The sequence below is a fragment of the Sinocyclocheilus anshuiensis genome, unplaced genomic scaffold, assembly GCF_001515605.1.
Source record: "Sinocyclocheilus anshuiensis isolate Anshui unplaced genomic scaffold, SAMN03320099.WGS_v1.1 scaffold173, whole genome shotgun sequence".
NCBI classification, from domain to species: Eukaryota; Metazoa; Chordata; class Actinopteri; order Cypriniformes; family Cyprinidae; genus Sinocyclocheilus; species Sinocyclocheilus anshuiensis.
In genome coordinates, this window is record NW_015536480.1 from 1,411,286 (window position 1) to 1,427,294 (window position 16,009).

The window sequence follows — 16,009 nt, forward strand, 5'->3', positions numbered from 1 at the left end:
GTGTGTGTGAGTGAGTGTGTGTGTGAGTGTGTGAGTGCGAGTGAGTGTGTGTGTGAGTGTGTGCGTGCGAGTGAGTGTGTGCGTTAGTGTGTGAGTGCGTGAGTGCGTGCGTGCGTGAGTGAGTGAGTGCGTGTGAGTGTGAGTGTGTGTGAGTGTGTAAGTGCGTGTGTGCGTGCGTGCGTGCGTGTGTGCGAGCGAGTGAGAGTGAGTGAGTGAGTGCGTGCATGTGTGTGAGTGAGTGCGTGTGTGTGAGTGTGTGTGTGACCTCAACTTAGGTCCCCATGAGTTGGTGTGTATTCAGGTTTAAGTCCCCACCAGTGTAGAAAAACCTACACACACACTCACACTCACACACACACTCTCCCTCACACTCACACTCACACTCAGTTCTGGAGTGTAATAGTAAACTAGCTCTGAAGGGCTCTTCCTCCAGCAGCTGATCAGCCTCGTGGTCGTCAATCTCACTCAATTACTTCCAAGTTAAAACTTCACAAACACACCACATCACGCGAATAACATGTTCTTACCGATAAAATCACTGCTTATTAAATAAACACTTCATAATCTCGACAGCGTTCACCTCAGAAAAACGGTCGAATCGCTGTTCTCGGATAATAATAATAATAACAACATATAAACAGGGCTTTAGTTATGATCTACATCTAATAAAAATACAAGCCCGGACGAGTAAATTAAACGACTACATAAAACAATGTAACAGCAAAGTATATAATATAGAACATAACAATATGAATATAAAATAAGTTACAATCATTTTAATAATTATTACCGATGATTTAACGCGATTAGTTTAATCCTCACCTGCCCTCGGATCCCACGGCCTCAGTTAAAAAGCAGTTTTAAAAGCATTGTGTGATTGTGCAGCTCTGGAACTTCCGGTCTCAGATGAAATCAGAGGATTTTCTGAATTTAAAACATAACGGTTTAAAACCCGAAGCGCCGCGCCTCCGTCACAGCAGCAGACCGGAACTCGGCGCCCGCGCTTCACAATAAAAGTCCCTCAACGAGCTACTAAAACGTGTGCTATTTTTATTTTAATCAATTATAAAATAAGGAAGGTATCTGAAAGCGTCTAAGAAAGTAGCATGAAGTTTCTGATGCTTTTATTGCAATATTTCAACTATAATAAATAAATTGTATTATTTGCTACCTCCTGATTTAAAATGTCTGTTGTTATTTCAGGTGAACAGAAATAGCAAAAACAACACCAGAGAGTCAGAAAAGATAGAACATAGTTTATTAATGTGCTTTTTTTTTTACACCGTACACACCAATAAAATTATTCACACTTGGCTTTAGTAATCAGAAACACATGTGAAAAATGTTAAGCATATTAGGCACGCCTTTCATAGAAAATAAATAAATATCAGTGTCAAAATAAAAACAAAAAACAAGGCAAGCTGCACATGAAGTTTGGCCCCTTTGAGTTAAGATACAGTGCTGTAGTTTCTGGAACATCTTTGACATTTCCATATTTTTACAAGCATTTCTAACAGACGTGTCGTTGTAGATTCACTCGTCTCAGGGGCTTCAGTAGTTGAGAACGTTCAAATGTCTGGTTTCTAGATCAAATAAAGCACTAAAACACGCCTTGAGTGCAATCCACCTGTCACTCGAGTGGCCACGCCCTTAATTATGCAGAACTTTAAGGCTTAATATAATTTAAACGGATGAGTTATAAAAAAATTCACCCCCCTCACAGTTGTCATGAAGGGCAAAATTAGCTATATAGACCAAAACCACTTCTTGTACCAGGCTGTAAACATGTTATTTTCTGCCGTAAAGTTGGGCATTTTAACATGGGGAGTCTATGGAACCGTTCCACACACTGCGCTATAGAAGAAACCCAGCCGATAACTGTAACCGTTACCTTCTAATAACCGCTCTAACTCTAAAAGAATAGCCATGCTAACACTGCGACTATAACGATCACAACAGAGGAACGATTTCGCTGGAATCACCTGATGAACAATAAAAACATTGACAGCCAATCAGAATCCAGTATCTTTAGAGCGCTTGAGAATTTAAAGCGACAGCATGCGCTTAGAATAAATAGAACGTTATTCATGAGCACGCTAATATAGTTATCGTTTAAGTTATCGCTGTTGTAGTTGTTGTAATATTTAACATAATAGTCGTCATTATATTCAACGTAACAGTCATTGTTATAGTCAATAATTATCGTAACAGTCAACATTACAGTCAGGGTTGCCATGTTTTCACAACAAAACCCGACTAATCGCTACTCAAAATTAGCCCAATAGCGTTTCGAGGGGGGTCCCCTGTTAAAATCCGCATTCCAGGGGCTAAATATCACATTATTGGGGTCATTTCAACCCGCGTGTTACAGTAGAATGCCGCAGACCTGACAACACTGGTCATCATTATATTGTTATAGTCAACATCACTGTCAACGTTATTGATTTACTGAAGATTTATCGCACATTCATGGCAAAATCTACAGTATTATGATAATGACAGTATCATTTAAGTTCATAGTTTACAATAATTTAACAATTTTATATTAAAAACATACAAAAAATATACATATATACTTAACAATAATGGCAACAGTAACAATAACAATTATCTAGAATTTGCCAATTTAGTGGACGATAAAAATTCTAAAATGATTCCAGGAGAAACCTTTTCAAAAAATGTCCATTAATATATTTTCTGAATAAAAACGTTGTCTAATATCATTTAAAATGGACATTCAACGGTCAGCGTCACGGTTACATCATCGTTATATTGTTATAGTCAACATTATAGTTAATGTAATGGTCATTGTTATAATCAATGTTAGATCCAACGTTACGGTCATCGTTACAGTTATCGTTCTTGGTCTGAACAGGTCTTGATAAAGATGATAAATATTCGAACACAACGAAAGCTTGCCGATTCAGTGTTAATTGCTCCAGTGACGCCGGGAACCCTGTGACGAACTGCCAACATCATGACGATGAGCGAACAGCATTTAAACCTCAAAATGGGTAGCGTCGGAAAGGCACTCGCGTCCTCACATCAGTCCACTGAAGGTGGCACTTACGGTCTCCGTACCTGAGCCAGCGCCGTCACTCCCACCAGGTGTCCAGTCTGCGAATGCGCACGCGCTGCTTGTAGTGGTACTCCTTCAGGTGCTCCTTCAGAGCGTTGGGCAGCGGCAGAGCGTTGATGCCGTCGTACGTGGTTCTGCTGCTGATGACGGCGCGGCAGATGCGCTGCAGGCTGAAGGGCTGCGAGCGGTGGATGGGGTTAGACAGCAGTGGCTCGAAGAACATGCAGGAGTTGGGGTCCTTGTAGTGCTCCAGCAGGCCGGTGACGGTGGGAGCGTGGAACACGCTGGGGTCGTGCACGTCGAAGCTGAAGTTATGATTCCACTGCTCGATGCGCGCATGCAGCGAGCGGCCGTACCGCCGGAAGCTGACGGAGAAGAGGTAGTCTTCCTGCGCAGAGTCGCGCAATAGAAACGTGCCTTCGGGTTTGCCTTCCAGCAGCGTTTCAGCTTGGTATCGGTCCATGACGCCGCAGTAGCAAGGCAGGTTTGTGATCCGAAGCAGATCGGGGACTAGGCAGTGGATGTAATCGATTTGCGTGTGAATGCGATGGAGTCGGTCTTGTGATTTGGGATTGTCTGGCGGAACTAGAGTCGGGCCGGTGAGGGAGCGCGAGGACGGAGACGCAGCGCACGAGTCGAAATCAGACGGCGTGGCTGACGCAGCGACCTCGTCTAGCGTGTCCAAGCAGCTTTGGAGGAGCAGCGTTGCGCGCTCGTCTCCGGCTAACTCGTTCATCCCGGGAGCCAGTTTGGGTCCGAGTTTGTAAAGCGGGTTGATTTGCGCCGTCACTTCGAAGGTGTGGATCTGAGCGTTAGGCGGCGGTTCGACTCCCTGCTCGATGCTTATCCGTCGTCTCTCTCGTAAGCGGTCGTCCTCGTCCTCCACAGCAAGCGTGGATCCGGAGTCGAGGACCGGAGCTTGAGAAATGGGAGCCGTGTGCTGCTTGATGAGGTACCACTTCTGCGCCAGGTCCGAGCCGGCGGGGAACGGACAGCTGTCCAGCATGAGCTCGCTGAGGTGGATCTTACGCCTGGAGGACACCGAGGGGGACAGGCCTTGGCTGTGGGTCTTAATGGGGAAACACTGGCCTACTGCATCCTGGATCTTTTGCCGAAGCGTCCTGCTGCTTCCAGACGCCTTGCTCTCCGTGTCGCAGCCGAGGTCGGCGGCCGGCGAGCCGAGGGACAGTTTGGTGGAGACCCTTTCGGACAGCAGGGAGCCGGACGATCTCCTCAGCGGAGAGGACTCCTGCAGGTCGTTCAGCAGATCTCCATACTCGAAGCCATCGCTCACGGGCCGCTCCGAGGTCAGGTCATGTGACGGGTGGCTTTTCTTCTTCCGCCTCCCTCCGTCTCGTCTCTCCTCGGAGCGGCTCTGACGCACTTTAGGCCGGGCGCCGCGCTCCCTCTCTTTCCCACGATCCCCTGCTTCCTCAGGCAGAGACATGACGTCGTTCTGCAGCGTGCGGATCGTGTTTGTTCAGCAGAAGGAGACTAACGTCACATCAGCATTCGGCAGATATTGAGTCCATCCAGGAATGATCACGTCCAGATCATACTTTCAATCTGTGGAGAAAACAGCAAAAGCAGAGTACGATAAACCATTTCTCCTCTGAGCCTAAACGAGCGAACAGCATGCTGACATACTCTTGTTTTTGATCGTATTTATTCTGCTGCTGTATTGTTTTAGTTTAGTTTATCGGTCGTGAAATCTCAATGCAGTGTGACATGCATTAGAAAATATTTTAAACAACATTTTTCTAATTCTTGTATAATGAATGAAGCTTTTGTGAGGTCATATTAATATGATTCCTGTTACACTGCTCTGGATTATTGTGAACTGTGGGAAAACAAATTCAAAAACTTCAACTAGCTACTAATTACCTGCTGTGATCAACAGTTTTGTTACTGTTAATTAAAACTATTAAAATATTTTTTGATTACACTGCCGATCAAAAGTTTAGGATCAGTAAGATTTGTAATATTTTTAAAGAAGTCTCTTCTGCTCATCAAGGCTGCATTTATTTGATCAGAAACACAGAAAAATTGTGAAATATTATTATTATTTAAATCAGCTGTTTTCTCTGTGAATCTCTGTTAAACTGTAATGTATTTCTGTGATGCGCAGCTGTATTTTCAGCATCATTGCTCCAGTCTTCAGTGTCACATGATCTTCAGAAATCATTCTAATATGCTGATTTGCTGCTCAAGAAACATTTCTGATTATTATCAATGTTGAAAACAGTTGTGCTGCACAATATTTTTGTGGAAACTGATACTTTTTTTCAGGATTCTTTGATGAATAAACTTAAAAAGAACAGCATTTATTTAAAATAGAAATATTTTGTAACATTATACATTACCGTTCAAAACTTTGGGGTTTCTTTAAAACACATTAAAAATCTTACTGATCGCAAACTTTTGAACAGCAGTGTAATTAAAAATAAAATGTAAATATTAGATGAAAACTGAAAAACAAACTGAAAGTTTAAGTTAAAGTAATAAAATTAAACTACAATTAAAATTAAAAGAAATAATAAAATAAAGCTAAACAGAAACATTAAACAAAATCATAATAATAATAAAAATGACAAAAGCACAACAAAATTACTAAAACAATAAAAGAAAGCTAAACAAAAATTTTTTAAAATACTAATTCAAATGACAAAGGCACATAAAATTACTAAAACTTGAAATATGAATTCCAAAATATGAATAAATACTATAATAGTATAGAAATAATACTAAAATAACACTGGATGATCAAACACTCACCATCAGCTGTTTCTGGCATTGTGGATCACAAATATTACAAGTGACTTTGCTTCTCTTCTTCTGAATAAAAGTGTCTGCCAAAATAATTAATGTCAAACAAAAATCAGCCAATTTCTTAACGTCAAATGACCATTTTTAAAATATAGTTACAGAAAGCTACATGAAAGTTCAGAAAAACAGGAATATCAGTGACACACAGATGAGTTATAACTGAGCCTCTGTGAGACTTACAGTCAATAAAGCGCTGTGTGTCACAGTAACTGTAATACAGCGTTACATGCTGTGGAGAGTACCGTAGTACTGCTGTAGTATCCAGCGTTACATGTTGCTACGAATACCGTAGTACTGCTGTAGTATTCAGCGTTACATGTTGCTACGAATACCGTAGTACTGCTGTAGTATTCAGCGTTACATGTTGCTAAGAATACCGTAGTACTGCTGTAGTATTCAGCGTTACATGTTGCTACGAATACCGTAGTACTGCTGTAGTATCCAGTATTACATGTTGTTAAGAATACCGTAGTACTGCTGTAGTGTTCAGCGTTACATGCTGTTAAGAATACCATAGTACTGCTGTAGCGTTCAGCATTACATGCTGTTATGAATACCGTAGTACTGCTGTAGTATCCAGCGTTACATGCTGTGGAGAGTACCGTAGTACTGCTGTAGTATCCAGCGTTACATGCTGTGGAGAGTACCGTAGTACTGCTGTAGCGTTCAGCGTTACATGCTGTTAAGAATACCGTAGTACTGCTGTAGCGTTCAGCGTTACATGCTGTTAAGAATACCGTAGTACTGCTGTAGCGTTCAGCGTTACATGCTGTTAAGAATACCGTAGTACTGCTGTAGCGTTCAGCGTTACATGCTGTTAAGAATACCGTAGTACTGCTGTAGCGTTCAGCGTTACATGCTGTTAAGAATACCGTAGTACTGCTGTAGCGTTCAGCGTTACATGCTGTTAAGAATACCGTAGTACTGCTGTAGCGTTCAGCGTTACATGTTAAGAATACCGTAGTACTGCTGTAGCGTTCAGCGTTACATGTTAAGAATACCGTAGTACTGCTGTAGCGTTCAGCGTTACATGTTAAGAATACCGTAGTACTGCTGTAGCGTTCAGCGTTACATGTTAAGAATACCGTAGTACTGCTGTAGCGTTCAGCGTTACATGTTAAGAATACCGTAGTACTGCTGTAGCGTTCAGCGTTACATGTTACAAGTTGCTAAGAATACCGTAGTACTGCTGTAGTATTCAGCTTTACATGTTGTTAAGAATACCGTAGTACTGCTGTAGAATCCAGCGTTACATGTTGTTAAGAATACCGTAGTACTGCTGTAGTATCCAGCGTTACATGTTGTTAAGAATACCGTAGTACTGCTGTAGTATCCAGCGTTACATGTTGTTAAGAATACCGTAGTACTGCTGTAGTATCCAGCGTTACATGCTGTTAAGAATACCGTAGTACTGCTGTAGTATCCAGCGTTACATGTTGTTAAGAATACCGTAGTACAGCTGTAGTATCCAGCGTTACATGCTGTTAAGAATACCATAGTACTGCTGTAGTATTCAGCGTTACATGTTGCTACGAATACCGTAGTACTGCTGTAGTATTCAGCGTTACATGTTGCTACGAATACCGTAGTACTGCTGTAGTATTCAGCGTTACATGTTGCTACGAATACCGTAGTACTGCTGTAGTATTCAGCGTTACATGTTGCTACGAATACCGTAGTACTGCTGTAGTATCCAGCGTTACATGCTGTTAAGAATACCGTAGTACAGCTGTAGTGTTCAGAGATCTGTGTAGGGTTTGACTAGAGAGGCTGATTAAAAGAAGAAACACGAACCTGTGTCTGCAGTAAAGGCGTGGTGAACCCGCGCCGCTGCTTCTGAACCCTAACCGGGGTTTTAATAAATGATGAAGTCACTTTAATAACTGAACTTTAATCAATAGAGTCGCTTTGACTCGAGCTAACTCACACAGCACAGCAGTAGCGGTGACTTCACTTCCTGTTCCGACATCCGACAGAAACTTCCGGAATTACAGCGGAGGATTCAAAGGATCTGTTTAATTGATGATGTTTGGCTGGTATTAAATAATAAACATCTCTATTTTAAATTGTTCTTCTTTTTAAATCTGTACTGAGGTTGTTACTGCTGATATGGGTTGTTGTTATTATTGTGATTATTTGTTTAATGATTCAGATGACTTTATGAACATCGTTATTTTTATATTTAAATCAAATGCCGATGTTATTTATATATTTATCTTACCTTTGAAATCATTCTTCTTAAACTGCTTTGACCCCATGTGCATTCCTGAGGACTTTTATCCTGAAATGCGGGCGCGAGTGCGCATGCCCGGAAGTGCGTTTAGATTCACTAGAAACTGTTCCTGCTGCATTTCACCGAATAAATGTGTTTATTTCATTAGTCGATCACATCAACAGGCTCGTTCACTGATTCCAGGTGCTTTACAGACTGACAGTCTGTTGTTGTCAGTAGGTCTGAGGATGGTGTGATGTTCAGTGATGATGATGATGATGATGATGATGATGATGATGAAGATACTGTTGTTGTCTGTAGGTGTCAGGATGGTGTGTGAGCTGCTGCTCTCCTCGGTCTGGTTCCTGTTCGTCATCTTCTGGCTGGAGACCATCAGTGTTTGGCTCTTCCTGTGTCTGTACTATCAGGATCGGGTTTTCTATCACTGGGGTTCAGGGTGAGTCCAGCACTGACTCATCCACACTAGTGCTGGCTCCATACCACTTTTTCAGAACCGATACGATACCAGCACAGTTTTTTTTAAATCAGTGTAGAATTTCTATACCTCAGTGTGTTGACCTGATCATCACTCTTGTGTGTTAAACACAATCTAACACATAGACAACTTCACTGTAAAGCAAAACAACAAATGGCTAAATATATAATCATAATCTATGACAAAAATACTACCATAAACTAGGTTAGTGGATAATTCAGTTGCAAAAGTTACTCATTAGTGCACAATACTTTTATAAAATCTAAATGTTTAGTGAAAAAAAAACATTATTTAGTGGGGAACAAATAAAAGTGAATAAGTGTAGGGCTAAATCTGGTAAAACATTGCTCTTTGTATTGTTGTAAAATACATTCATTAAAAACAAGTAATATATTTATATATAAATTAATATACTATAAAATTAAAAGACATTTCTTTTAAATGTATAGCACCGTAATGAGGCAGCAACATATGATAGATAAGACAACAAGAAAGGCTATTAATCTTTCATTGCGCAAAAGTATTATAACATGAAAGGCTCCTATACAGAGCGCTTATGCGCAGAATGATGCGCTTGAAGCAACACGGAGTCACAGCGCGCAGCATAGAAAAGTTCAAAGCACAAAGGGAAGAGATATTGATGCATAGTGTATTATATCTGTGCGACAGTTTATTGAGCCTTTTCATTGAACAGTTTTAAATTTCAGTTAATGTGCGAATGAATAACAATTCATAGTGCTCTCTACTCCAGTGTTGTGATCTAACAGACACCCGGTAGAAAGTAACATGCTTTAGAAACAGCACTAAACTCCAGCAAGATAAAGCCTTTTAATGCAAAGCCACTGATGTTTATCTACAGATCAAGTATAATAATAGGAACATTGTATCATCCTAGAGAGAGTTTCGTTGTCTTGACTGTCGTAACCGAATGCGACGCGCAGTTTAAATGCTAAATGGAGGATGACTGACAGCCGCAGCGGAGAGAAGAGTTTACGAGAACTTGAATTTAACGACTTAAATATCCATCTGTACCTCACATTAAACTATGTCTCAGAACACTTGAAATATAGTGCAACTTTATGGTGCTTTATAATGTTTTTGTGCCTTTCATGGGGCTTAACAATAACACAGAATAGTATACACAGAATATCGGATTTGGATCGGTCTCGTCTGACCGATAACTGATCCGCCAAAAAAATGGCAGTATCGGAGTGATACCAATACTGAATATCGGATCAGCGCACCCCTAATCCACACTCATCCAGCCTCACCCACGCTCATCCACACTCAACTATACTCATCCACACTCAACTATACTCATCCACACTCATCCAGCCTCACCCATGCTCATCCACACTCATCTATACTCATCTATACTCATCCAGCCTCACCCACGCTCATCCACACTCATCTATACTCATACACACTCATCTATACTCATCCACACTAATCCAGCCTCACCCACGCTCATCCACACTCAACTATACTCATCCACACTCATCCAGCCTCACCCACGCTCATCCACACTCAACTATACTCATCCACACTCATCTATACTCATCCACACTCATCCACACTCAACTATACTCATCCACACTCATCCAGCCTCACCCACGCTCATCCACACTCAACTATACTCATCCACACTCAACTATACTCATCCACAATCATCTATACTCATCTATACTCATCCAGCTTCACCCACGCTCATCCACACTCAACTATTCTCATCCACACTCATCTATACTCATCCACACTCATCCAGCTTCACCCACGCTCATCCACTCTCAACTATACTCATCCACACTCATCTATACTCATCCACACTCAACTATACTCATCCACACTCATCTATACTCATCCACGCTCATCTATTTAACATACAATAATAACAATAATTATATTATTATTATTACTATTAATTTATATTCAAATTATTTGGCTTCCTAAAAACACCAGTGTGAATGTGATGTAGACTGAGACACTATCACAGTTTTTCACAACATTTTACTTTGTTCAATTTGGTCACTAAAAATGGGTTGGAGCTCGTACTTTTTCTCTCAGAGTGATGCATTTAACTTTAAAATATGCAAAATTTTCAGTTAGACTTTATTTTAAGGTATCCTTATTACCTGTTACATGTTATTAATTAACAACACGCACTTACTGTAAGGTCAGGGTTTAGTTTAGGGTTAGTTGCATGTAATTATGCATATCTTACTGTTGTTACTACAGTAAGCACATGTATCGTGTAACAGGGATGCTGTAAAATAAAGTGTTACCCAATGTTCTTATGGTGGGTGAGACTTAGAGGTTCAGATTCAGCCTCCACAGTCTCACGAAATCCTGTCTGTGGGGGGATGACAATCACAATTAAAAACAAAGATATCTTATTTGTGATGCTCTTATGAAAGCGTGGCTTTGTAAGTAACACTTGTTGTTTTGTGTGCAGTGAGTCTGCAGATGATCCAGATCAGTTCCTCTACGTGTTGAGCAGGTGAGCTTTATTTCTGCTTCTGATACGGAAAGATAAAGAAAACGGCTGCTGTCTCACCTGATTCAGTTCTGTCAGTGTGCTCTTGTTACACAAACAAATACTACAAAATCAAGCTCATCTTCTCCCACAGAATTGACCTTTCTGCGCACATGCAGACGTGAGGAAGTGATGTCATTGCTCGAGTGTGAGGTCACATGAAGGGACGCGGGAGGGTCAGAGGTCAGCGGATGCTCGTGACGTCAGAGAGCCTGTGATGGGAGGTTTCTACAGATGGATAGAGTCGAGAGATTCAGCAGAAACACATTAAACATGAGCAGTGTTTGCAGGAACATGAAATGTTGTAGTCTTGAGGTTTTAGGTTTCTTCACATGATCAGTGACAAACCGTAATGTCTTTAAAACTGTTACCTGTGTGAACATGACTGACTGAGTTTAACCAGTTCATCTCTTTAACTAGTTGGAATTTCATTTTATAAAACTTTAGCATCTCCGGATTAACTTTTATCTAATTATTGTTCTTTCTATTTTTGTACCAGTTTGTCTTTTTTACCTAATAATAAAAATGAAGCAGTTTTAATAGAGTTTTCAGAGGTTTCTTTTCTACACTGAACAAAACCAAGCACAGATCTCTCCAGCCACTATCTGCTTCCATGGAAATAAAAGTAATGCTTTATATTTCATGCAAAGAGAGCCATAGATCAATCAAATCATCCGTTACAATAAGGTTACTTGTGTTCACATTAGTTAATGCGCTAAATATCATGAATTACAACGCATTTATACATCTGGTTTGTTGTTAAATCACGTAATGCATTACTTTTTAATTTACAAGAAAATATCGGAGTTACTTTTTCAAATAAGTAACTCCAGTTCCTTTGTTTCTCATGTATTGTCTGACAGCTCTCCTGTAAGAGCATGCAAACTCTGGACATGCCGCAAACATGCTAAATAACACAAATATCCTTTATGTATTTAATTCCATTTTATTAACCAGTATATTTGCTGCTGACCTTCGATGATCCAATTCAACCATTCTGAGACATTTTTTTTTAGATAAACATGACATCTGTGTATCTTTCTTTGTTGTTGTTGTTTCTAAAGAGAGAAAAATTGTGCCAAGGCAGATGAGTAAAAGTAACGCAATACTTTCCATAAAAAGTAACACAATTCTTTCCTTTTTTTAGGAACTTTATTACTTTTAAACGTAACTGTCCCCAACACTGTACACCATCATATGAGCTTATGAATGCATGAACACATATACAGAGTTTGATGCAGGCGCTGATCGGGGCAGCCGCTCCTCCCGCGCGGGGTCCTTCAGCAGACGGTGCGGGGCGGAAGTCGCACACAAACACACACACACAAGCGCACACTGTTGCTTCTGTCGATAAACTGTTTTAAACCCTTTATTTCTGTGTTTCGTCGCTGTTTATTAGTAACTTGCGTCATCCACACTCATCTATACTCATCCACGCTCATCTATTTAACATACAATAATAACAATAATTATATTATTATTATTACTATTAATTTATATTCAAATTATTTGGCTTCCTAAAAACACCAGTGTGAATGTGATGTAGACTGAGACACTATCACAGTTTTTCACAACATTTTACTTTGTTCAATTTGGTCACTAAAAATGGGTTGGAGCTCGTACTTTTTCTCTCAGAGTGATGCATTTAACTTTAAAATATGCAAAATTTTCAGTTAGACTTTATTTTAAGGTATCCTTATTACCTGTTACATGTTATTAATTAACAACACGCACTTACTGTAAGGTCAGGGTTTAGTTTAGGGTTAGTTGCATGTAATTATGCATATCTTACTGTTGTTACTACAGTAAGCACATGTATCGTGTAACAGGGATGCTGTAAAATAAAGTGTTACCCAATGTTCTTATGGTGGGTGAGACTTAGAGGTTCAGATTCAGCCTCCACAGTCTCACGAAATCCTGTCTGTGGGGGGATGACAATCACAATTAAAAACAAAGATATCTTATTTGTGATGCTCTTATGAAAGCGTGGCTTTGTAAGTAACACTTGTTGTTTTGTGTGCAGTGAGTCTGCAGATGATCCAGATCAGTTCCTCTACGTGTTGAGCAGGTGAGCTTTATTTCTGCTTCTGATACGGAAAGATAAAGAAAACGGCTGCTGTCTCACCTGATTCAGTTCTGTCAGTGTGCTCTTGTTACACAAACAAATACTACAAAATCAAGCTCATCTTCTCCCACAGAATTGACCTTTCTGCGCACATGCAGACGTGAGGAAGTGATGTCATTGCTCGAGTGTGAGGTCACATGAAGGGACGCGGGAGGGTCAGAGGTCAGCGGATGCTCGTGACGTCAGAGAGCCTGTGATGGGAGGTTTCTACAGATGGATAGAGTCGAGAGATTCAGCAGAAACACATTAAACATGAGCAGTGTTTGCAGGAACATGAAATGTTGTAGTCTTGAGGTTTTAGGTTTCTTCACATGATCAGTGACAAACCGTAATGTCTTTAAAACTGTTACCTGTGTGAACATGACTGACTGAGTTTAACCAGTTCATCTCTTTAACTAGTTGGAATTTCATTTTATAAAACTTTAGCATCTCCGGATTAACTTTTATCTAATTATTGTTCTTTCTATTTTTGTACCAGTTTGTCTTTTTTACCTAATAATAAAAATGAAGCAGTTTTAATAGAGTTTTCAGAGGTTTCTTTTCTACACTGAACAAAACCAAGCACAGATCTCTCCAGCCACTATCTGCTTCCATGGAAATAAAAGTAATGCTTTATATTTCATGCAAAGAGAGCCATAGATCAATCAAATCATCCGTTACAATAAGGTTACTTGTGTTCACATTAGTTAATGCGCTAAATATCATGAATTACAACGCATTTATACATCTGGTTTGTTGTTAAATCACGTAATGCATTACTTTTTAATTTACAAGAAAATATCGGAGTTACTTTTTCAAATAAGTAACTCCAGTTCCTTTGTTTCTCATGTATTGTCTGACAGCTCTCCTGTAAGAGCATGCAAACTCTGGACATGCCGCAAACATGCTAAATAACACAAATATCCTTTATGTATTTAATTCCATTTTATTAACCAGTATATTTGCTGCTGACCTTCGATGATCCAATTCAACCATTCTGAGACATTTTTTTTTAGATAAACATGACATCTGTGTATCTTTCTTTGTTGTTGTTGTTTCTAAAGAGAGAAAAATTGTGCCAAGGCAGATGAGTAAAAGTAACGCAATACTTTCCATAAAAAGTAACACAATTCTTTCCTTTTTTTAGGAACTTTATTACTTTTAAACGTAACTGTCCCCAACACTGTACACCATCATATGAGCTTATGAATGCATGAACACATATACAGAGTTTGATGCAGGCGCTGATCGGGGCAGCCGCTCCTCCCGCGCGGGGTCCTTCAGCAGACGGTGCGGGGCGGAAGTCGCACACAAACACACACACACAAGCGCACACTGTTGCTTCTGTCGATAAACTGTTTTAAACCCTTTATTTCTGTGTTTCGTCGCTGTTTATTAGTAACTTGCGTGGCGAAGCGCGTTTGTTTGCTCCAGCATGGCTCCTACTGTACAGACGCAAGCGCAGCGGGAGGACGGACACCGGTGAGAGATCACGATCACAAACCAGATCAAACACTCACTATAGCACACGCACATTCACTCAGGCAACCCTTCATCACGCTAATTACTCTGTTGTGTTTAATGAGAGACATCGCTGTTGTGAACTGGCCGTGTCTCATTTAGATCTCATGTAGTGTGTCACGTGTGCTTTGTGTTTCTGCAGGAGCTCAGCTCACAGAAGCGTCCCAGAGAGGTACTGATGATGATGATGATGATGATGATGTGTCACCTGCATCCCGTTCGCATGCTATCCACCCTAAATAGTGCTCATCATTAGTTTTCTTCAGTACTGTTTAGTGTGCATAGTGTGTGATGCAGGGCGCAGTCGATGATGTGTTTGTTTGAGCGACCTGCATGTAACCTCTGACTCAGCCAATCGCGTGCGAGAGGGGCGGGGCTGACAGAGGGAAACCTGTCTGGAAACAGTGGTGTGTTTGAACTCTTGTGTGCTGCAGGTCCGGCGTCGTGTGCAGAGTGAAGTATGGCAACAGTCTTCCGGATATCCCGTTCGATCCCAAGTTCATCACGTATCCGTTTGACCAGCACAGGTACGGCTCGGCTCGGCTCGGCTCGGAGGGGCTGCTGGGATATGTCGCACTGACCGCGTGCTGTGTGTTGCAGGTTTGTGCAGTATAAAGCCACGTCACTGGAGAAACAACACAAGCACGAGCTGCTCACCGAACCGGATCTGGGCGTCACCATCGACCTCATCAACCCTGACACGTACCGCATCGACACCAGCAGTGAGCCCAGACACACACACACTGCTTCGACACAGTCTACACTGGATAAAGCGCGGTAGAAATAAAGGTGCCTTGGCTTGTGTGTGTTTCAGTTCTGTTGGATCCTGCTGATGAGAAGCTGCTGGAGGAGGAAATCCAGGCTCCGTCGAGCTCAAAGAGGTGCGAGAGAATCATTTCAGCACAGGAGCTCGTTCTCCCGTGACCTTTGACCCCCAGCACTGACTCTGACGTGTGTGTGTGTGTGTAGGTCGCAGCAGCATGCGAAGGTGGTGCCGTGGATGAGGAAGACGGAGTACATCTCCACCGAGTTCAACAGATACGGCGTCTCCAACGAGAAAGTGGAAGTCAAGTGAGTGTGATGCCGCCCGTCTGTCCGACTCCACCGAGGATACGGCGTCTCCAACGAGAAAGTGGAAGTCAAGTGAGTGTGATGCCGCCCGTCTGTCCTCTGTCCGTATCTGTCTCACATCTCAGTGTGAAGCATGAGCTGGTCATCATGTGACCCGCGTGTGTGTG

General features: G+C 41.3%; 2 protein-coding genes and 1 long non-coding RNA gene across 4 annotated transcripts in view; 2 read left to right on the forward strand and 1 right to left on the reverse strand.

Annotated features, from left to right (window-relative positions):
* Nucleotides 1–2,733: 2,733 nt before the first annotated feature.
* Nucleotides 2,734–7,856, reverse strand: LOC107677413 (suppressor of cytokine signaling 5-like). 2 transcript variants are annotated; one of them, XM_016472335.1, is made up of 3 exons: nt 7,700–7,856; nt 5,855–5,928; nt 2,734–4,645 (listed from the first exon to the last, which is right to left on the reverse strand). In XM_016472335.1, exon 3 carries the CDS (start codon nt 4,524–4,526, stop codon nt 3,096–3,098), a length of 1,431 nt encoding a protein of 476 aa, XP_016327821.1. In that variant the 5' UTR covers nt 4,527–4,645; nt 5,855–5,928; nt 7,700–7,856; the 3' UTR covers nt 2,734–3,095. The 2 variants fall into 2 exon arrangements, with proteins under 2 accessions (XP_016327821.1, XP_016327894.1); XM_016472408.1 differs by lacking the exon at nt 5,855–5,928.
* A 4,826-nt stretch (nt 7,857–12,682) lies between these two features.
* LOC107677625 (uncharacterized) lies at nt 12,683–13,795 on the forward strand. Its single transcript, XR_001632870.1, has 2 exons — nt 12,683–13,214; nt 13,345–13,795. It is a non-coding gene; the product is annotated as an uncharacterized LOC107677625 (long non-coding RNA).
* Nucleotides 13,796–14,505: 710 nt separating this feature from the next.
* LOC107677319 (RNA polymerase II-associated factor 1 homolog) overlaps nt 14,506–16,009 on the forward strand; it is a 15,275-nt gene continuing 13,771 nt past the window's right edge. The window contains exons 1-6 of the mRNA XM_016472228.1: nt 14,506–14,732; nt 14,914–14,943; nt 15,206–15,298; nt 15,372–15,493; nt 15,586–15,652; nt 15,741–15,842. Of these exons, the coding sequence (XP_016327714.1) occupies nt 14,686–14,732; nt 14,914–14,943; nt 15,206–15,298; nt 15,372–15,493; nt 15,586–15,652; nt 15,741–15,842 (461 nt within the window). The 5' untranslated portion in view covers nt 14,506–14,685. The remainder of the gene's footprint in view (nt 14,733–14,913; nt 14,944–15,205; nt 15,299–15,371; nt 15,494–15,585; nt 15,653–15,740; nt 15,843–16,009) is intronic.

Bases quoted from the DNA above. Each gene is read 5' to 3' on its own strand.
- LOC107677413 (XM_016472408.1), bottom strand. From the start codon at position 4,526: ATGTCTCTGCCTGAGGAAGCAGGGGATCGTGGGAAAGAGAGGGAGCGC.